General features: G+C 43.2%; 1 protein-coding gene across 3 annotated transcripts in view; it reads left to right on the top strand.

Moving 5' to 3' along the window:
* The first annotated feature begins 1,979 nt into the window (after positions 1 to 1,979).
* Positions 1,980 to 22,767, top strand: part of DCUN1D1 (defective in cullin neddylation 1 domain containing 1) — a 44,678-nt gene continuing 23,890 nt past the window's right edge. Inside the window, exons 1-4 of one of the 3 annotated variants that reach the window (XM_027771416.1) lie at positions 1,980 to 1,984; positions 12,422 to 12,427; positions 16,159 to 16,375; positions 19,327 to 19,495. In XM_027771416.1, the coding sequence (XP_027627217.1) occupies positions 12,425 to 12,427; positions 16,159 to 16,375; positions 19,327 to 19,495 (389 nt within the window). In that variant the 5' untranslated portion in view covers positions 1,980 to 1,984; positions 12,422 to 12,424. Of the gene's footprint in view, positions 1,985 to 12,421; positions 12,428 to 15,473; positions 15,492 to 16,158; positions 16,376 to 19,326; positions 19,496 to 22,767 lie in introns of those variants that run through there. The other 2 variants (XM_027771418.1, XM_027771417.1) reach the window with 2 other exon arrangements.

The following is a 22,767-nucleotide window of genomic DNA, read 5'->3' as shown; positions in this document are numbered from 1 at the left end:
CAGCCTCGCCGGGAGCCGAGTCCCGCGGCCGGGCGGCGGAGCCCGGTCCCTCCCGCGAGCGCACGGGCGCGGCGCCGGGAGCGGTCGGAAGTGACCTGCGGTCCGCGCAGTCCGGGCACGGGCTCGGCGCCGATCACCCGGTGTTCCTAGCCTGGGGTGGGAGGAGTGATCGCCCGGCGGCAGCAGCTAAGGACCGTCCGCGGTTTTTCAAACAGTTTGCCAAGTTGGTCCCCTCCTCCGTCTCGCGTGCAGGAGGTAGACGCGGGGCCCCGGGCGGAGGACCCTACCCCGCCGCAAGTTGTTTACTTGGTGGTGACGCCGGGCTCGGACCCCTTTGTTTTTCAGAGGCGAGGTCGGGCTTGCCAGGCCGAGCCGGTGGAGCCCCACGCAGGCTCCTGCAGAGCGGCGTGGGGGCCTGGAGGGTGTCGCGCGAGCCCGTGTCCGGGCAGGCCCCGTCCCTTTGTTTTTCGCGTGGTGACGCTCCTCCTGCCCGGCTCCCCGGCGGTACTGGTGTCCTGTCTGGGGATGGGGTTCGGCGGGCACAGACGCGGGCTGCGTGGACCATGGCGAGTTGTGTAGAAGCGTACGGCGTGTAGCTTCAGAAAACTTTCCGTAAAGTACCAGCTAGCGTTTGGACTGGTCCTGGAGCGTTCAGCTGTCCCGGGGGTCCCAGTTTCTCGGGAACAGCCCAGTGTCGCTGAGGGTGGGTGCTTTCTGAGAGCTTGGCCAGGCGCTTCTGTGCTGTGAACGCGGCGCACGCTCACGAGATCCGAGTGGTGTAGACTACTACTCACCACGACTGGTTTTCTAGTCTTGGGGGGCCCCGTGGGTCGCGTGTGCGGCCTGTCACACGTCTGAAGTGGCATGGGCACGTGACTGTAAACACTGTCATAGACGTTAATCCTAAAGTTTCCAGACCTGTGGACACTCAGCCAGGGCAGTCTCCGAAGAGCAGGGTCCTGAGAGTGCCTGTCCCCTGCCGGGGGTCCGGGGTGTCTGTGGGCCTGCGGGAGTGCAGCTCGGCTTGGAGCTGTCAGCGTCTGGCCTTTTGGTTGATGTGAAATTAGTTTTGGAGCGTAGCCGTAACCCCTGTCCTTCCACCGGTGGTGACAAGATAGTATCCATTTACCGCACCGTGGCACTAGAATGGTCTTGGTGGGCGCTCTCCTTAGCTTGGAAACGCACCTGGGTCCTGACCGTTACATGGAGGTTCATAGTTCGGTTCCCGCATAATAAACTTACAGTTGTTTCTTGATACAATTTTTGGGCTGATGGTATAGCACAGCCCAATTGCCTGCTCGGGGGCGAATGTAAATAATGGGGTATCTGAAATATTTTGTAAAAGGAACAAAAGTCTTCCATCAATCTATGTGGGAGACATACACGCAAAGACCAGAAACGACACCAAACCTGGACAAGGTTCTGTTCATTTGCAGTCCTTTTAAAAAGTTTCCAAAACTTGTTTTTTTTTTTTTTTTTTGGTTTGACGTTTATTTCTCTGGGTGGGAGGGCACCTCAGCAGGACCTTATCACACAGCACCCCCTCTGCCAGCCTGTCACCCGGCCAGCCCGGGCCATGGGTGTGTCCCGTGTGCTCCCACTCCAGTCCCGGGCGGTTTTCTCATTCGTACGAGGACAGAATAGCATGGGAAGATGGCCGAAGTCGCATCCAGCTTCAGAGGGTTATGGTCGCACTGCCCTGCGAGCACTCTGGGAAGTGTGCGGCCGTGTAACCTACCAGTCTAAAGGGTCACATCGCCGAAGCTTCTTTGACCTGAAGTGGCCTTAGAGTTATTTAACTTACTCCTTCCTCCTTTTACAAAAAAAGGTATTGAGGGTCCAGGAGGTTTTGAGGTGTAAATTTGTAAAACGATTGCAGAACTAAAACTATTTTCTCCTGGTCTGCGTTTGCTCCAGTGTTTGCAGTCCATGTAAATCTCTTATTTTTTTAAAGTTTATTCATTCAAAGAGAGAGGGAGACACCTCCAGCAGGCATTGATTGCTCACCCGAGTCTCCGCCGTCTGCACCACGGCACGTGTGCATACACTAGGCCTGAGCGGGGTCCTGAGATGGGGACCAGGACTTTTCCCATACGGTCCCGCCATGTTATTACCGTGCCGCTCCCTGGCCCCATACATGTACATCTTTAACTCACATGGAATCTAGAAAAATGGTTAGTGCTTGTATTTGAGGGGCCAGCAAGTGGTGTAATGATTATGTCTCTGGACTCCCACATAGTTAACCGCGAATCTGAGTCCTGGACCCGGTGGCTCAAAGCTCACACTGGGCGTGTGTGCGTGTATGCCCAAAATCCTGAGAGGAGAATGGAGGAGAGGAGATTGCTGTGTGGCCATCTGTCTTGGGGGGTGATTTCTTGCTTTCTGTCTCTGTTTCTCCAGCGAGTGCTCACGCCCTATAGCAAAAACCACTCCAAAGAAAATTGCATTTGAAATACTACTCTCTTAAACAGAAAAACCCAGGTGTTGTTTATAAATCTGTTAGTAACAGAATACAAATTAATGGATGATTAATAATGTTCAATATCATGTTTTTAGTGGTTTAAGAAAAAGTATGGGGGCCGGCAAGTGGTGTGGTGGATCTAGATGCTGGATTCCCACATGGCCGACTATGGTTCGAGTCCTGAACCTGGAGGCTTGCTTTCTCACTTTCCCTTTCTGTCTCTCTGTCTCTGTCGGATCAAATTAAAAAATAATAATAACAAATGGAATTAAATAAATAATTCTTTTGAAAGAAAATAATGGATTTTGAAATTTAAGATATTTTCAGTTAATACCAAATCGTGTAAGTACAAATGAATGTAGGCCCGTGTGAGATTGTTGCTTCAGAACTCCTTGCACATTCTTTTGCATACCCACAGGTAAATTAAAGGGGGACCTAATTCATTTCAGCAGTCACTAAGTATCCGCTCTGTCAGACACTCGTTCTCGGACTGGGCAGGCACACATGCGAGCGCACACACGTGTTGGCACTGAAGAGACAAAAATCCCTACTCTAGTGAGGGTTGCATTGTAGTTGGGAGACACATGTAATAAACATTTCTGTTACATAATAAATGTATAATTTTATTTTTACTATGTTAGAAGGTGTTAAGTGCTGTGGGGGATAAAAGCATGTCAGGGAAGGAATTGGGAGTGCTAGGGTGTGGCGAAAATGGGTTTGCAAAATGGTATCCTTCCCACCAAGGTGGATCTGGAGTAGACAGGAGATGAGGAAGTAAGCCATGCTGAAGTGCGGTGTAGAGTTCCCGAAGAGTGACTGGCAGTGATGGTGTGTCCGAAGAGGGAGTCCTCCGCAGCTGAGGTCTGGGGAGTAGGAGTGGGGAGGGGCGAGGTGGGCCCCGTAGACTGGGTATTAGACTGGGGAGCCACGGGAGGGTTCTGAGTGCGCCCTGTACCCCGTTTCTTCTGTCCCCCCAGTGTCTGTAGTAACTACATTAGAGCTACTTCTAAAGCGTTTTGGACAAGACCAGACCCTTGCAGTTTCCTTCGCCAGGGCCTTTGTGTAGGCTCTTCGTTTCTGTTTATGATGACTGTGTAGTTCAGTAAAACTAGTTGACCCCTGAGTTCTCCTCCCATGCCGGGGTTCGGAAAAACAGCACGACAGGACCTCCCCCGTACTTTGTTGAGTAGCGTCTCTTGGCTTGTTTAACACCTGTCTTTGGGGAAAGAAAGGAAATGAACACTTATGGAGAACATGCTGAATGCTGGTCAGATTATGTGTAATTTAATCCCCACTCCCATTTATGGACTAAGCAGTATTATTACCTGTTTTAGGGTATCTGGAAACGGAGGTTTGACGATGCTATGATCTGACGAAGATAGAATGCTGTTAAGTGGGACAGCTGGGGTCAGAAGCCTGGTCTGGTTCTAGACTTTACCCTCCCAACCTGTCCCGGGTGGGTTTTTTTTTTTTCCCTTTTTAAAAAACTCAACACACACCCTTTCAGTATAGGGGTGGAATCTTTAGTTTTACTCTGACTTTTCCCTTATCAATAGTGACCTAGTTGTTTTCATGTAGGACCAATGATCTGACGTAAACATTAGGTCATTGAAAAATAAGAAAAGTTAGAAGTAGAACTAACTGTGCTGATGGATTTTTTTTTTTCTTTTAAGAGAGTAGAGTTCATTGAATCTGGCCGTTTTAATTATGATCTTATAGGTTGGACTAGACATGAGGAAAATCTGGGAGAAAACCCCTTTTTAAATTTCAGTGTGTGTCCAGGTTGTGGTGGTAGCGTGACATTGCTGAAAAGAAGTTCAAGCCGTGCATAGGTAACTGACTGACTAGTTTTCCAAGCACTTTCAGTATCTGCTGTCTAAGAAAAAGCAAAAACAGAAAGGGGAAAATGCCACTAAAATAGTTTTTCATTAATTTGTTCTTTTTTTTTTTTTAATATAGTTAGTACCTAGTAACTGAGAGTGATTAGGTTACTTGTCTCTCTGGTAAATCTTTTTTTAAAGATTTATTTATTTAATTTTATTTATTTATTTTTAAATTTTGCTATAGGGCAAAGAGAAAAAGAGAGGGGGAAAGTGAGAAAGCAAGCCCGCACGTCCAGGACTCGAACACAGGTTGGCCATGTGGGAGTCCACCTTAACCACCACGCCACCTGCTGGACCCTGCCTGGTAAATTTTGAAGACATCTTTACTGTTAAATAACTTTCTGAAGAATTCTTGAAGTAGTACTTTTTTAAAAAAGAATTATTTTTATTTTTTTAACTTTGAAAGTAGTACTTTTAAATCTCTCAACACTGCAGAGATGAGCTGCTGCAGTGCATAGCCTACTCTCTTGTTATCTTGGGTACTTTCTTTTAATTTGCTACAGGGTACATGCGCTTGCCAGAGGGCACAGAGGGAAAGTGAGAAGGCAGCTCTTTATGGGGGTGGCTACCTTAACCATCAGCACCAGTCCAGCACCTGCCAGCCCCTAAAATAGTTATTTTTGCTAATTCTAGGTACCTAGGATAACAGCATAGAAATGACCTCCTAAAAATACTGACATGAGCCTTCATATTTCAGTTGATTCTTACATGTATTGTTTGAACTTCTAACAAGCAATAAAAACAGCTGATTTAAATTTGCTCTCCTCTCTCCCATAACCTTGTTTACAAAGAAATCTGGAACTAACAAAAAGATCACTAAGGGAAAAATAGTAACTAAATGGAATAATGACTAACATTTAGGCTTTACATTATTTGTTTCATGAAGAGAATCAGTAATCTTTTAAAAATGAAATCTAAGATTTCTATCTACTCAAATCCTAAATCCAGAAATCCTAGAATCCTGTGATAATAATCATTCTAAGTGTTTATTAGAATGAAAATACTCAGGGCCAACCAGTGGCATAGTGGTTAAACCAGCCGGATCCTACATGACTGAGTGTGCTGTTTGAATCCCTGGCACGTATGCATGTCCTAAATCCTGAGAGAAGGGATTGAGGCATGGCCTGTACCTCCTGGGGCGTGATTTCTCCCTTTGTGATCCTGTGATAATAATCATTCTAAGTGTTTATTAGAATGAAAATACTCAGGGCCAACCAGTGGCATAGTGGTTAAACCAGCCGGATCCTACATGACTGAGTGTGCTGTTTGAATCCCTGGCACGTATGCATGTCCTAAATCCTGAGAGAAGGGATTGAGGCATGGCCTGTACCTCCTGGGGCGTGATTTCTCCCTTTGTGTATCTCTGTCTACCTCCTGGGGCGGGATTTCTCCCTTTGTGTATCTCTGTCTCTCTGTCTCTCTCTCCAGCAAGCGCACATGCCCTATAGCAAAAACGTCTCTCTAAAAACAAACAATTTTAATATAAAAATATCTAAACCAAAGTCAGGATATTCCATTTTTACAATACTTGTCATCTTTTTTGAGTAATCTCATAATTCTGAGGAATGGTGAGGAGAAAAATCTTTTAAATTTCCATTAATGAATACTTTTTAAAAACTGTGAAGGTTTTACAAAAACCTGAAAAACCAGTTTGAATCACTTACGTTTTTGAAAAACTTTCTGAAAATTTTTTCAGGTGGATTGCCATTGTATAATGTATTATTGCCTACAATAAATATGCTGTAGTGTATTCTATATTTAACTTAGAAGTACAGGACCTCATAAAGAAGAGGGTTTTTTAATCATTATTTATTTATTTATTTATCCATTAATTTATTTTTTTGATTTGACCAGACAAGAGAGAGAGAGAGGGAAAGTGAGAAAGCAAGTCACCAGGTCCGGGACTCGATTTATGGTCCACCATGTGGGACTGTCCAGCGCCTTAACCACCACACCACCTGCTGGTCCCTAAGAGTTAGTTTCTAAGAAAAATTGTTTGTTTTATTATTTGTTGTTATTATTTTAACATTTTCTTTAGGGCACATGGGCTCACCAGAGAGAGAGAGAGGAGAGGGGGAGAGAGAGAGAATGTGGGAGTCCAGTGCCTTAGCCACCACGCCACCTGCTGGCCCCAAGAAGAGTTCTTTCTAATAGTTAATCAAAGTGCAGAGAATTTAAGAATGAATGGTAAGAGGCACAGGCCTAATCATAAGTAATTATAATACTATGAGGGTTTTTGTCTGTTTTGCTTACTATTTGAAATTACATGTACATCTTTATATTTTCTGGTTGTAATCTGTACATGTTTGTACTCTTGCTGGTCTTCAAGTCTTCTCATTGGAAAAGGAAACCTTGACTTTTGGTGCCCCATGATTTTTTCTGCCTGTGTACATTTAAAGCTGTACTATTTATTTTTAAAGAAGACTGTGATATTGTGTTACTTGTCTTAAAAATAACCTGTCTTCAGGGCCGGCAGGTGGCATGATGATTAAGGCAGCTGGACTCCCGCATGGCTGAATATGGTTCAAGTCCTAGACCTGACAGCTTGCTTTTTCATTTTCTTCCTCTCTCTCTCTCTCTCTTTCTGGTCAACCTCAAAAATATAAAATAAAAAAAATAATAATTTCAATGAATAAAACTAAATGAAAAATAATACTAAAAAATTTTAAAATAAAAAATAACCCATCTTCTCCTCTTCTCTTTCTGCCTCTCTTCAAAACAACAGCAAACCCTAAAGTGAACTTCCATCCCTAAATCATCCTTTTTGGTTAGATTGTGAAGGATGCTTAATGGGGGACCTTCAGTTAGTTAGGAAGTGAATTGTTTCCATTTGGAAGGGGAAAGAGCAATTAAGTACTTAACTTTTCCATGAAAATAGGGGAAGGAAGAGTGCTGATTCCCCTTTCCCTGAGTACAGTCTGAGGTGGTACTTTTGCTCTCTGTTTCCCCTTTCACATGAAGAAAGGGTAGAGAGTTAACGCAAGATGGCCTGACTTGATGCCAGGACCATGGTTTCATTGCTGGCTCTGCCATTTTTTTGGGTAAGTTGAAAAATTGTGTTCCAAGACTTGTTTTCCTTAGTGGTAAAATGCTACCACTTTGTGGCATTTTTAATAAATACTGGGACCAGCAGATGTTGTAATGGTTATGTCGCTGGACTCCCATGTAGTTGACCGCAGTTCAAATCCTGGGTCCGGTAGCTTAAAACTCTGGCTGGGTGTATGTGTGTGGGTGCCCAAGATCCTGGGAGGACACTGGAGGAGAGGGGACTGTGGGTGATTCTCACTTCCTGTCTGTTCGTCTCTCCAGCAAGTGCACGTGCCCTGTAGCAAGAAATGTCTAAAAAATAAAAATGAATAATAAAAAATAATGAAATACATAGCACCATGCCTGGCACACAATAGGAGCTCAAATAAATGTTAGTGGCTAGTTTTCTGATTATGCTTATTAATCTTTGTTATTTTACTACTTAAATAAGTTCACTTTTCCCTCTGGAATCCCTTCTTTATGGAATTCGTTAGGGAGTCGTTATTGTAAGTTATAGTTTTAAAGAGTTTAACCTTAATTCATGTAACCGTAGCACCCTGTTTTCAGAAGTACAGAGAGATTAAGTAGTTTTCTCAAAGTCACACAGCACTTAAGAGGCACAGGTGGGATTGAAATCTTGCCAGTCTGGTTTGCGAGCTCACACTCTTAACTAATATTATATTGCCTCTCTGTACTGATAGAAGGGAAGAGGAAGAAGAGCTTTCTTAAGTAGGATCCTAGTCTGACTTTGCTGCAGAATTCCGCCCTTAGGGAATAGTCTTCTCTAGGAGTAGGTAGTCTTAGCTGGAATCAGTGTTTGCCTGCACTTGTGATTTAAGATCTGTAGTCAGTGTGAAGGCCTGCTGTAAATGAGTGGTTTGGGATATTGGTGGTATTTGGCTGTGTCACATAGGGGCAGCACGGTTTTTCTAAAAGCAGCTCTTCTACGTTTTAGATGAAGTTACTTGAACCTTGTGGCACTCACATGAGAATCAACATAAAGAGCTTTCATGAGAATTATGGGGGATCACTAACATGTTCTTATTTATTTATTTATTTTATTTGCCAGAGAGCATGTATGCTCGCGAGCGAAAGGAGGAGCAGGCACCCTGAGTGGGATGTGGTCACACCACACCCCTTCCCCAGTCTTCTTTTCTCAGCCTGTCAGGGTTTTGGACATGCATGCGCATATGACCAGCCCCTTCTTCAAGCTGTGGGGGTCAGAATTCAAACTCCAGGGGCTTTATTGTCATTATTAGTTTGGATTTTTGTTTTTGTTTTTGTTTTTTTTTTTTTTTTTTTTTTTTTGGAGAGATTTTCACTGTAGGGCGCATGCGCTCGCCAGACAGACAGAGAGAGACATAGAGATAGAAAGCGAGAAATCACCCCCCAGGGGGGATGGTCACGCCGCAATCCCTTCTCCTCCATTCTCCTCTTGGGATCTTGGACACGCACGCACACGCGCCCGGCGTGAGTTTTAAGCCACCGGGTCCGGGACACGAACCGCGGTCGACTACGTGGGAGTCCAGCGACATAGCCATTACGCTAACTGCTGGTTCCCTTTGTTTTTTTTTTTTGAGAGATTTTTGCTGTGGGGCCATGTGCTTGCTGGAGAGGCAAAAAAAAAAACAAAAACAAAACAGAGACAGAAAGTGAGAAATCACTCCCCAAGGAGGATGACCACACCACAATCCCTTCTCCATTCTCCTCCTAGGATTTTGGGCACACATGCACATGTGCCCTGTGTGAGTTTCAAGCCGCCCGGTCTAGGATTAGAACTGCAGTTGACCACATGGGAGTCCAGTACCTTAACCACTATGCCACCTACTGGCCCCTCTATTAGGTTTTACTGTAGAGACTTTCTGAGCCCTCATTCTTCTATTCACAATAGATTTTCCAAGTTCGGTAATAAAATATACTTGACTGTCTAGTACATGGCTACATTCAAGGTATTTATCTGAATTTTTTTCAGATAAACTTATTTTAAAGGTGATTAAATTTCTTGAGTGAATAAAATACAGACATGCTAGATTTAAATATGAAACAATAAGTTGATAACCTGTTTTTTTCATTTAGGAAAGAATTGCAAGTAGTGCATTTTACTGTCCAGATTATGATAGCGTATTTCTGACTTTGGTCATCTTTGATACAGTTGCAATTGGCTTTTTATTACAAGAGACACTGTGTACCTGTGTGTGCGCCTGCCTGTCTGTCTGTCCCTCCCTACAGTACTTTTTTTTCCTAGAATTAAAAATAATATATTCTGTATGCTAATGTTATTATTACTTTTTATTTTTTAGAGGGTTTTTTCCTTACTAGAGTGTGTGCACTCACCAGAGAGACAGACAGACACAATGAGAAGGAAAGTGAAAAATCACCCCGGGGGATGGCCATGTCACAATTCCTTCTTATCCCAGAGTCTTGGGTGTACACGCACATACTCCTGGCGTGATTTTCAAGCCACTGGGTCTGGGACTTGAACCATGGTCTTCCGTACGGGAGTCCGGTGACGAACCACTATGCCATGTACTGGTCACCTGTGCTAGTATTGTTTATGACAACTCGAGTTTGTGCTGAAGTGTCGTTAAGCTTTGAGTGCTGAGTCATCGTAGTTGTCATGTTTTTGCTCATGGGAAGATCCCCATTGGATTTGTAGTAGAAATAAGACAAAATCCACCTATTTTTCTTCCACCTCACTTTGTTTCTGGCTAGAGAGCACATGCATGTTAGAGAGAGACAGAGAGACGGAGAAAGAAAGGGAGAAAGGACCCCCTCATTGGGGCATGGTCATGCAGGAGGTGTGGTTAAGGTGCTGAGCTTCCTCTCTATGGTCAAATTGAAAAAAATAAAAAATAAAAAACAAAGAAATAAAGTTAATTCTAAAAAAATCTTTAAAAATAAAATTATTATGGTTATTATTTTATTTTGCCAGAGGGCACACGCACTTGCCAGAGACAGAAAGGGATGAGAAAGCACTGTACATGGGGGTGGTCAGATGGCAGTATCTTCTCCATCTCTGCCTCCTGTTGGGACTTTGGGCATGCGCACACACATGCCAGCACGTGTCTAGGCTGCCAGGTCTCAGACCCACACTGCGCAGTCAGCCATGGGACCAGCTGCCTTCACCACCACATCGCCAGCTGGCCCTCATTTTTATAATTTTGTTATTAATTTGTATGGGCTATCTTTGTTTTCCCAGTGTTCTAATATTTTGCTTTTTTAAAAAAATTAATTTCATTTATTGTTATTTATTTTTTTAATTTGACCAGAGAGAGGGAGGGAGAAAGGGAAAGTGAGAAAGCAAGCTGGCAGGCTCAGGACTCAAACTACAGTCGGCCTTGTGGAATCCAGCACCTTAACCACCACGCCACCTGCTGGCCTCTCTTAAGATCTTGCTTTCTGACAGGAAGTCATGTATAGAGCACATGGCTCTTTCTGACTTATGGAAGAGAGTTAAGTTGTATTTTTTTTTTCCCTTTCTTTCTGCAACAAAGGTGATTAAAGCTTCAGAGAGCAGAGCACTGGATTTAATACTGTGTCCTATAACCTTAAATAAACCTGACTGTTTTGCTGCCTCTGACTTTCAGAAGAATGAGGGTAAAGTTATGTCAAGGAGTTATATGAGGTTTAATTAAAAATAATTTCCAGAAGTGACCTGTGATTGGTATACTTCCAGGTTAGTGTCCACCAGGGTAGAGTGGTCACTCATGACAGTGACCCACAGGTACTTCCCTGTTCTCAGAGGAGGACGAAAACATCTGTCAGTGTATTGTACTGCTTAAGAGAGAAAGGCATATAATAAGTTTTTAAATAATCCTCAGTAACAGAAATCGAAATAAAAATGGTTTCCTTGGCTGTTTTCAGTTAGACAGAAAATTTAATTAGAACAGTGGTCTTCCTTGGCATTTTAATTGCTAGGGAGTTTATTGCCACTGAATACTAAATCTCGAGGAGGAGATAGTTTAACGAGAAGAATCCTAGACAGCGGAGGATGTGTCACATGGGTATGACTTTACCTGGTGTCTGGAGGTAAAGTAACAGAAGGGAATTTATAGTGCCTCAGTTTTAATGAAGGACAGAGGCTGAGTTTTTTGTTTGTTCATTTGGTTGGTTGGTTGGTTGTTTTTTTAGTTTTTTCTTTGCTATAGGGTGTGTGAGAAATCACCTCCCAGGGAGATGGCCATGCTGCAGTCCCTTCTCCTCCATTCTCCTCTTGGGATTTTGGGCACACACGCACACGTGCACACATTCCTGGCATGAGGACTGGAGTTTTTGCTTTGTTTTGTTTTGTTTTTTTGAGAGATTTTTTGCTATAGGGCGTGTGTGCTCCCAGAAAGACAGAGAGACAGAAAGCAAGAAATCACCCCCCAGGGGGGATGGCCACGCCGCGATCCCTTCTCCTCCATTCTCCTCTTGGGATCTTTGGCACGCACGCACACGCACCCAGTGTGAGTTTAAGTCACCGGGTCCAGGACGCGAACCGCGGTCGACTACATGAGAGTCCAGCGACATAGCCATTACGCCAACTGCTGGCCCCGCATTTTTAAAAATTTTCAGCAAGGCCTATGTGCTTGCTGGAGAGAGAAGGAGAAGGAGAGAGAAAGTGAGAAAGCACCCCCTCGGGGGGATGGCCACTCTACAGTCCCTCCTTTTCTGTTTTCTCTGGATACTGGGCACACACACACACACACACACACACACACACAGAGCATGTTTTTCATACCACTGGGTCTTGGACTCAAACTATGTAGTTGGCCATCTGAGATTCAGCTGCCTTCACTACCACACCACCAGCTGGCCTGAGAGGTTGAGATTTTAATCTGTAATCCTAAATAGTAATATATTTAGAGAGAGAGACGAGTGTAGATGACAGATCAGACTTCAGGGCATAAACATTTTTCATATTGCAAGAGATAAGATTTGTTTTTATATTTGATTTCTATGGTTTTAGTTTTACTCTGTGATAGACAGAAATATTCATATGTTTGGTCATCTTTTCCCTGAAAATTTTCAAATTTATAAATATGTGCAGTAATGGAAGGATTACCAAAACATGGTTTTATGAGTCCTCTTCGTTCTCCCCCCCACCAAAGTCTTTAAGTTCTATTTCGGCTACACCTAAATATGTATCAAGATAGATTTTTGGGGGGCCAGAAGGTAGCATGGTAGTGAAGGTCACTGGACTCCCACATGGCTGACTGCAGTTCGAGTCCCGGACTTGACGGCTTGCTTTCCCACTTTCTCTCTTTCTCTGTCTCTCTGACCCTCTCTGGTCAAATTAAAAATAAATAAATAGAGTTCAATAAAATAATTCTTTAAAAAAAAGATTTTTTTACAATTAATTAATTAATTAACATTTATTCCCTGACCATCGGTCACAGCATACAAAATGTGATTTCTCATACAGAATATACTGCATAGTGGCTTAATCATACATGTTATTGTCAATAATTTTCCATTTTTAGTTTCATATATATATGATATATGTATGTGTATATATATATTTCTCCCTGTTTTTTCACCCTCTGCCATTTCTCACCCTCTTCCCACACTATGTCTGGTGTCTACAGTTGTGTTCCATTCCTTTTTCCCCCCACATTTTATTGATTCACAAAATTTCTTAAATAATCTAACTACTGTCAATAGCAAGGTCAGCTGGTTTATACATATCTGTGAATACATTTCTGACTTCAGGTGTGAAACTCTTGAGTAGAATGAATATTCTATAAAGTAGCAACTACTTGATGCTATATAGCTTACTACAGTTGTTAAATAGGGATTTTTAAAATATATTTTTTAATTTGAAGAAAAGCAATTTTAGCTTTAATAAATAAAAGAAATCCTAATGAACTTTGCTTAAAACTTAAAGCCAGGAAACAGGTTAGGATTCTGTTCACGTAGTAGGTACATGAAACTGTCGACAGCTCAAGACAGGACACAAATCCTTAAAACCGGAAAACAAAGCCTAGAAGGAAATCAGCAATGTTTTAGTCAAAAGTCATAAAATGTTATTTTACCAGTTCAGTCTCACGTACTTTATCTTCTGTTGTGGTTCGATCTTCCTGATTAAATTCTGGGATATAATATTCAACTCTAGACTTGTCCCTACGATTATGTTGGCCCTTTTCTTAGTTTTTGAACTCTTATTTCTGTGTGTCTGTATTTAATTTTCCTGGTATAGCACTCCCTTGAGAACTTCTTGGAGAACTGGCCTGGTGCTAGTAAATTCTTTCAGGTTTTATTTATCTGAGAATGTTCTTGTCTTCTCTTCCCATATGAAGGATAATCTTGCCAGGTACAGTATTCTTGGTTGAAATTGCTTTTCCCTTAACACTTTGAATGTATTTTCCCATTCTTTTCTCGCTCACATTGTTTCTGATGAGAGATCTGCTGTCAGCCTGATGGGATATCCTTTGTAGGTAACTTGATGTTTCTCTCTTGCCAGACTTAGTATCTTGCCTTTGTCTGTGGTTTTGGTCAATCTGGCTATAATGTGTCTTGGAGAAGATCTTGGGTTGATTCTATTTGGGGTCCTTTGTATTTCTTGGGACTGGATCTTTGAATGGCTCTCCGGTTTGGAAAGTTTTCTTGCAGGATTTCATGGAATATACTTTCAAGGGAGGTTTTGACTTCCTGTATTACAGCCTTCATCTCTAACAGGTCCATTTGATTCTTTTTTATAGTGTGTATTTCTGCTTCTAGGTCTTGCAAGAATTTCCTCACCTCCTGGAACTCATCCGCTCCTTTCTCCTGCCTCTTCTGCAGTTCATTGTCTCTCTTCTCTTCCTTCTGTGTTAGCTTTGTCACTATGAATATTCTAAATTCTTTTTTTTAATAATTATTTATTTTATTTTATTTATTCATTAATTTATTATTATTATTATTTTTAGTTTGACCAGAGAGAGAAAGAGGGTGAGACTGAGAGAGAGAGGAAGTGAGAAAGCAAGCCACTAGATTCAGGACTTGAACCCTGGTCGGCCATGTGGGAGTGTCCAGCGCCTTAACCACCACGCCACCTGCTGGTCCCCAATATTCCCAGTTCTTTATCAGATATTTCCATGAGTTTCATTGTACTGTCTGTGGATGAAGAGGTGTTATTCTTTTCCCTTGGAGGAGAAGTGTTTCCTTGCTTCCTCATATTTCTTGTGACCCTGCTGTGATTTCCAGTCATCTGATGGATGGTGCGTTTCTTTCTAATTCTTGAAGTTCAATCTGAGCATTCAGAGGCGTGCAGGAGGAGGAGATCTGCAACCTCTCTTCTGTTCTGTTTTCACTCTTCGTGCATCAGGTTTAGTGGGAATAAGACGAATATTCCAACCCTAATGGTACTCAGGTGTTTGCATCCTGTTCACTTGGACCTGTTTAGACACTTAGTGCGTAGAGGCCACTAAAAATGAATCTGGAGGGAGAAGTCTCAGCACAAGATCTTCATTTTCAGTCGAGGAAACCAATATTTCACAGCTCAAGTTTGGTATCCATCTCCCCTCTTCGTTTTTGTCTCATCTGTACTAATAACATCCTGGGTTACTTTTTCCTTTTTTCAATTGTCAGAGAGTGTACAGATGTGCCAGAGATAGGCCTCCCATCATTTCTCCATCCTGTCAAGATTTGGGGCCTGTACGCGCATGTGCCCAGCATGTTTTATAAGCTGCTGGAGCCAGGATTCAAACTGCCAACAGCCATGCAGGGCCTTACTCCCTATGTACTTCACTGCTGTGTTGCAGGACAGCCCCATTCTGGGTGACTTTTGAAGCCTTACCGTGCTGTGTTATCTCCTCTGTCCAGTCAGATGTTTATGCTATGTGAATTTGGGCCAGATCAGAGATCTGCTAGTTCTCAGGTGTGTGATTTACACATACCTCTCTGGTCACCTTCAAAAACATAAAATAAAAAATAATGACAATAAAAAATTTTTAAAAGTTTTACCTTGGTAAGAAGAATGCTTCTTATAAATCATAAGAATGAAAATATGAGGAAATCTCCTTGATAATGAGCTTGATTCCTGAATGTCACAGCAGAAATGCAGGATTCCCTATTCTGTTGATTTCTCTCGTTTGGTGAAAACAGCAGGACAGCAAGGCGGGTGATGTCGGGGAGAATGCTACCCAGTACCCTTTATAGTAAGTATCAGGGCTGCAGCAGGTCCTGCTAATCTCATTGCTCCCAGGTCATTTGACAAGGTAGATAATGTCACTTTCTTTGCCACCTCGTGGGTGTATTCCTCCGACCCCTTGTGGCTTTGTGCTTGGTTAAGGTTTTGCAAGTAGCTGCACTTCTCTTCTAGGACCTTTTGTTAAAGATGTTTTCTTTCTTCAATTTCTTTGATGAGTGAGACACATTGACAGTATCAGGACCCCCAATGGGCTGGTGCTGCCACCCACCCCTGGCCTTAACCATCTCACGGTAGCCCCAGATTAAGGGCATGTGTGCCTGTGTACCCAGGGCTCTTGGGTGAGTCGGCCTCGCCAGGCTCCGTGTCTTACCCTGGACAGCAGAGAGGTGCCTGATCCCAGAGCCTGTGTCCATGCTCGCAGGGCCCTCTGGGAAACGCAGTGACTGAGCCTTCTCCACTTCTGTCCTGGTTTGCTTTCCGAAACTACCAAATTTTATATTTCGGTTTAAAAAATTTTGTCTTCTCATTAATAATGGATCAAAAATGTCTTAAGCTAAAATGTTTTAATGTTTTATAAGGAAAAGTATTACTGAGAACGATGGCTCAGTCACGCGGGAATACTTGGTCTTGTGTGGCTTTACACCATGTCTCACCTCGTTTTCTGGTTTCAATAGAACAAGTTGAAATCATCGCAGAAGGATAAAGTTCGTCAGTTTATGATCTTCACACAGTCTAGTGAAAAAACTGCAGTAAGTTGTCTGTCTCAAAATGACTGGAAGTTAGATGTTGCAACAGATAATTTTTTCCAAAATCCTGAACTTTATATACGAGAAAGTGTAAAAGGATCACTGGACAGGAAGAAGTTAGAGCAACTGTACAATAGGTACAAAGGTGAGTGCGACTTTATAAGTTTCAAACCAGGGTTTTCGGTTGTGGGCTTCTCGTGAGAAATCAGATCTATAGATCAAAAATTGGATGGATGTGTTCAACACACCGTGGCTTTATCTTCAGATCCGAGGGGAGAAATTACTTTTCTCTTCTTACTAAAATTTTTTAAGAGGTTTTTGCTTTAGGGTACGTGTACTCACCGAGGAGAGGAGAGAGGGAAAGTAAGAAATCACCCCCAGGGTGGGGGATGGCCACACCGCAATCCCCTCTCCATTCTCCTCTCAGGATCTTGGGCACGCATGCTCACACACCCAGCGTGAGTTTAAAGCTACTGGGTCCAGGACTCAAGCCACGGACAGCCGTGTGGAAGTCCAGTGATACAACCACTACGCCATCTGCTAGTCCCTTACCAAAATTTCTACGTGGCTTCTGTTCTGATTTTTTTCTCCCCCTTTATCCTATTTGAGACTGGGTTGGGGACAGTTTTCTTTCCTCTCTTTTTTATAAACCTCAGCTAAACTAGATTTTTAAAAATCTGCATAATAACTTTTTAACAAATTATGAAATAATATGTACTTTAAAAAGTTAAACACTACCTAATAGGCAAATAAAAGGTTAACAGTTTCTTAGTTTTTTCCTTATTTAGTCTCCTCAGATAATCAGTATTTACTAGCTTTATGTGGACCCTTCCGTGTCTTTTATGTTTCTGTAACAATAGAGTTGTTTTTTTTTTTTTTTTTTTTTTTTAATATTTTTTTTTTTTTTTTGGTCTAGAAGCCAGTAACTACATGCAGTTCAAACCAGAGAGGAGGTCATTACACTAGGATCTGTGTACCAGCAAGCAGTAATCACTGGATGCAATTATGGGGTTCTATTTTCGTGCCCAAGATCCCGAGAGGAGAATGGAGGAGAAGGGATTGCGGCGTGACCATCCCCCCGGGGGGTGATTTCTCGCTTTCTGTCTCTATGTCTCTCTCTGTCTGTCTGGCGAGCTCACGCGCCCTACAGTGAAAATCTCTCCAAAAATAATAATAATAATAATAATTTTTTCTTTTTGGAGAGATTTTTTGCTACAGGGCATGTGAGCTAGCCATAAACAAAAAGACAGCGAGAAATCACTCCCCGTGAGGATGGCCACACTGCAATCCCTTCTCCTCTCGGGATTTTGGGCACATACATACACATGCCCAGCATGAGTTTCATTCCTCCAGGTCCAGGACTCAGACAGTGGTCGACCATGTAGGAGTCCGGCGATGTAACCATTACGCCATCTGCTGGTCCCTCAAAAATTTCAAAATGGGATTTTACACATAACTTATGCCCCAAAGTTAAAGGATGGACATGAATTTTACTGCCAGCAATTCTGCCAGATTACTTTTGGGAAAGTGGTAATAAACCATGTTTGAGGGCAGTAGAAGAGTGCCTCTTTCTCCTATAGTTATCATCATTTAATATTTTTGTCTGTCTGATAAGTACTTTTTTTTTGGTAGATTTTTTTGCCACAGGGCATGTGCACTCACTGGAGAGAGATGAGAGAGGAGGAAGTGAGAAATCATCTCCCAGTGGGGAGGCCATACCTCAGCCCTGCTCCCACTCTCTTGGGAGTTTAGGACCATGTGCACTTGTGCCTGGCGTTTTCCAAGTCACCAGGTCTGAGACTAACCAGAGTCAGCCATGTGGGATCTAGCCACCTTAACCACCATACCACCTGCTGGCCCTACTTTAAACAAGAGATGCTTATATTGTTGAGATTTGAATTGTATATAGGTTTTCCCTTTTTTTTTAATTTATAGGCTTTCTGATACTCTTTTTTTGGAGAGATTGTCGCTACAGGGCGCGTGCGCTCGCCAGACAGAGAGAGACATAGAGACAGAAAGCGAGAAATCACCCCCCGGGGGGATGGTCACGCCGCAATCCTTTCTCCTCCATTCTCCTCTCGGGATCTTGGGCACGCACGCACACGCGCCCGGTGTGAGTTTTAAGCCACCGGGTCCAGGACGCAAACCGTGGTTGACTACGTGGGAGTCCAGCGACATAGCCATTACGCTAACTGCTGGTTCCCAGGTTTTCTGATACTCTAAAGAAGTGATTGCTGTGATAAAATGAACTTTATTTATTTATTTATTTATTGTTGTTGTTGTTTCTTGGAGAGGTTTTTGCTATAGGGCACGTGCGCTTGCCAGAAAGAAAGAGAGAGACAGACAGACAGCGAGAAATCACCCCTGAGAGGGGATGACCACGCCACAATCCCTTCTCCTCCGTTCTCCTGGGATCTTGGGCACGTACACACACACGCCCCGTGTGAGTTTTAAGCCACTGGGTCTGGGACTCAAACTGTAGTGGACTACATGGAGTCCAGCAATGTAACCATTATGCCATCTGCTGGTCCCTTAGAGTGATTTTTATTAAAAACATCATAACAAAAAGATTGAATATGACAAAAATGAGTAAAACAGAAGGCAAGAAATCACCCCCCAGAAGGGAGGGCCAAGCCACAATCCCTTCTCTAGTCTCCTCTCAGGTTTTGGGCATGCACGCACATGCATCCAGTGCGTGTTTCAAGTCTCTGGGTCCAGGACTCAAAATGCAGTAGGCCACTTGCCGGTGGAAACATTACACCATCTGCTGGTCCCAAATGAACTTTGTTTTATGGGAAAATGGTCTCAAATGAACTTTGTTTTAAGGGAAAAAAAATTTTTTAAGAATTATTTATTTTACTTATTATTAGTTATTATTTTTTAAATTGGTGTAGTTATCAGAGAGAGAGAGATAGAAAGTGAGAAAGCAAGCCAACAGGCCCAGGACTTGAACCAGGGTTGGCCATGTGGGAGTCTAGCTCCTTAACCATCATGCCACCTGCTGGCCTTACATGATCTTTTTTAAACGTTTTCAGTTTGAGGAGCAAACATCATAAAGTATGGCACTATTTTAATACTACGTTGTTATTCTTAAAGATCCTCAAGATGAAAATAAAATTGGAATAGACGGTATACAGCAGTTCTGTGATGACCTGGCACTCGACCCCGCCAGCATCAGCGTGTTGATTATAGCATGGAAGTTCAGAGCAGCAACACAATGCGAGTTCTCCAAACAGGAGTTCATGGACGGCATGACGGAATTAGGGTGAGTACGTGCGTGCCGTAGGAACTTGGATACGTCACTGCGGGAATTACTGTGGACTGAAGCATGTCAGGAGCTGTAAAATACAAGTGTAAAAAGGTATGGGCCTACAGATGCTGGTATGCGTGGAAATGGGCCCACACGCTAGTTCTCGTGCCAAGCAGTTTTCTGGGGTTGTCAGATTTATGTCTGTAGATTATGCCTATTCTGTTTATATTATGTTTTTATCATTTGTTTCCAAGGGCGGTTCACTGGTTTTAAAATTATTGTGCATTCATATTTAACATGGAAGTCAAATGAGCAAATTTGTAAGTTATTTCCTTAATGTGGAGCTGTGAACTTTGAATTTATGAAATCCTAGAATATGAAACTGGAAGGCATCTAAGAAGTTACTAATGGATTTTCCACTTATTCTTCGGCAACTGGTTAGTTGAATGTCTTTGGATAAACAGATGGAAAAGTCTTGTGTAAAGGCTTTACCTCTGACCTCTAGTTGTCTGTATTCGATGGACTGCACAAGTGTTCAGTTACGGGTAGGCAACAAGTCACCCTTTGTGTTTTCAGTGGGCCATTCTTGACTAATGATAACTGACATTTATAAGGTAACTTGGAAAAGTCCATTAAAAATGTGTATGATGTGGGGTCAGCAGGTGGTGTGGTGGTTAAGGTGCTGAACACTCCCACATAGCCAACCAGGGTTCGAGTCTTGGACCTGGTAGCTTGCTTTCTCACTTTCTTTCTCTGTGTGTGTCTTTCTCTGGTCAAATGAAAATGATTGAATGAATAAATCAAAATAAATAAATAATTCTTTTTAAAAATGTGTATGATGAAAAACCTGCATAGATTTCAATTCTTTTGCACCAAAATAAAGTCATACATTAATTTCATTTTTGTATGGACATTTTGAAGTCTCCTGATATTGAGCATTATTTTATTTCACCTACCTTTTCACAACAACTTTGTGAGAGAAAGGTCCTGTTTATACCCTCACTTGTCTGAGATCCAGAGAAACTGTAGAGTTAAGTAGTGTTGACGCTGAGTTGTCGGAAAAGTCAGGAAGCGTTTTTGCAACAGACGGCGCTGGTTCATTTCTGGAAGTGCTAGAGTCACCTGCATCTCTGTTATTGCTGTGTCATTTGACAGCTGACAGTTCTAGCTTCATTCTTTTTTTTTTTTTTTAAAGAATTATTTATTTATTTATTCATACATTTATTTTAATTTGACCAGAGAGAGAAAGAAAGTAAGCCACCAGGTCCAGGACTTGAACCATGGTCGGCCATGTGGGAGTGTCCAGCACCTTAACCACCACACCACCTGCTGACCCACTTCTAGCTTCATTCTAAAATTAATTAATTAATTAATTAACGATTTGGTTGAGTTTTGAAGATTTTACAAGTTGAAGATGGAAGACCAAACTGCGTTTTCGCCGCGTTTTACTTCCATGAAGGGAAGAACGCGCATGGAGCTTATGGAAAGTTACATAGTTTATGGTGACAGTACTCCACAGGAACACCAGTGCCAATGATGGTTCATGACATTGCGTGCTGGCAGTTTTGATCTCAGGGACGCTCCTCGGTCAGGGGGGCCCGCTGAGGCTGGTGACGACAGAATAAAGGCATTGATCAAGCCAAACCCACGTTACGTGACGTGAAAACATTGCCTGAACATCCCTCATGGACGCGTTCACAGCCACCTGAAGAAGATGGTACACAAGCAAGCTCGAGGTTTGGGTTCATCCTGACCTCAAACAAGTTGACAGCTCTGTGAACGTCTGTGATCTGCTCCTTAGACCTGGGGAAAGGGATCCTTTTTTGAAGTAGCTGATAACGGTGGTAAGTGGTTGTTCACAACACTGTACAGACGGCCTTGGTCCTGACGTGACGTTTTGCCTTGGAGGACATGGACAGCGGTCGCCATCAGAGCGGGCTCTGCTCTCAGGGTGGTGGGATTATAAACGTGGCATGTTTTTCAAGCTCCTGCCGAGGAACCACGCAGTCAGTTCAAATGTGTACCATTGGCACTTGGACGATTTGAATGCCTCCATCATCAGAAACACAGAGCTCTTGGGTCATGAAGGAGCGCTGTTCCGTCACAACCACACAAGACGGCACCCACGTTCTATCACCTGTCACATGATTGGCACTTGGAGGGCTGTGCGGCCACACCCACCGTCCTCACCTGCCTTGCGCCTCAGACTGCCACCGCGTCCCCCTTCAGAACTCCTTGATGGTACAACGTTCAGTTCAGATGAGGCTGCAGATCAGCACCTTGTTGAGGTTTTCATCAATAAGGACAGGTCCTTCTGTGATGAAATATGAAGCTCACTGAAAGGTGGCAAAAGGCTATCAAACAGGCACTATATCATTGATGTTTGTTCTTTATATAAAATGACCTTTGAAAAATAGAGAAAAAATACATCCAATGGATGAACAGGAGCATGCTGATTCTTTTTTTTTTTTTTTAAGGTTTTTGCCTTAAAAGTACATGTGCGCTTGCCAGAGAGAGACAGAAACAATGAGGGGAAAGTGCGAAATCCCCCCAGGGGAGATGGTCACGCTCTTAGTCCTCCCCTCCAGGCTCCTCCCGGGATGTTGGGCGTGCACACACATGTGCCCGTTGTGATTTTCCAGCTGTAAGGTCTGAGACTTGACCCACGTGGAAGTCCAGCGTGAGGGACAATGCCAATCAAATCAGTCAGAGTCCAGACACAGAAACCACACTAGTAATTTGAACAGAGAAAATATAAAGAGTTTAAATTTTTTTACTGTGTCTAAGGGATAATAGAAAATTCTAAGATGCAACAGATAGCATCTACCTGTGGGGCCTAGGCCAGCAAGCAGACAAGGAGGGAATTTGGAGACCTAAGAGAGCCTCACAGACCTTGGGGCAGATGTCGAATGCTGGGCCTTCCATGTCGAGCTTCTGCTCCTGCTCTGGGGAGAGAAAACTGGCTGGAGGGCACTTGCTGCCCAGCTGGGAGTGACCACTGGTGATGCCGCTGAGACCGTCCCACACTGAAACCCTCACTTGCTGTGGAAAACGGTTAAGAAAAGTTCCTCCCTCCTCCTCTGGTCCATTCATTGCCTCTTCAGTAGAGCCTAACTTTGAACCAGCTGGGAAGAGAAATGAAGTCCTTATAGTTCATAGTTCAGTCTGAGAAAGAAGGGCAACAAATTGATAACTGGCCCGGACATACGGATAGCCAGAGCCAGCTGCGTCCTGAATTTGCTGGGATTTTCTGTGCTAGGACAGTGTTACTAGAACTTGGGGAAAGA

The sequence above is a fragment of the Tupaia chinensis genome, unplaced genomic scaffold (genome assembly GCF_000334495.1).
Source record: "Tupaia chinensis unplaced genomic scaffold, TupChi_1.0 Scaffold000212_1, whole genome shotgun sequence".
In the NCBI taxonomy this organism is placed as follows: domain Eukaryota; kingdom Metazoa; phylum Chordata; class Mammalia; order Scandentia; family Tupaiidae; genus Tupaia; species Tupaia belangeri.
This window is presented reverse-complemented; position numbering and strand designations above follow the sequence as displayed.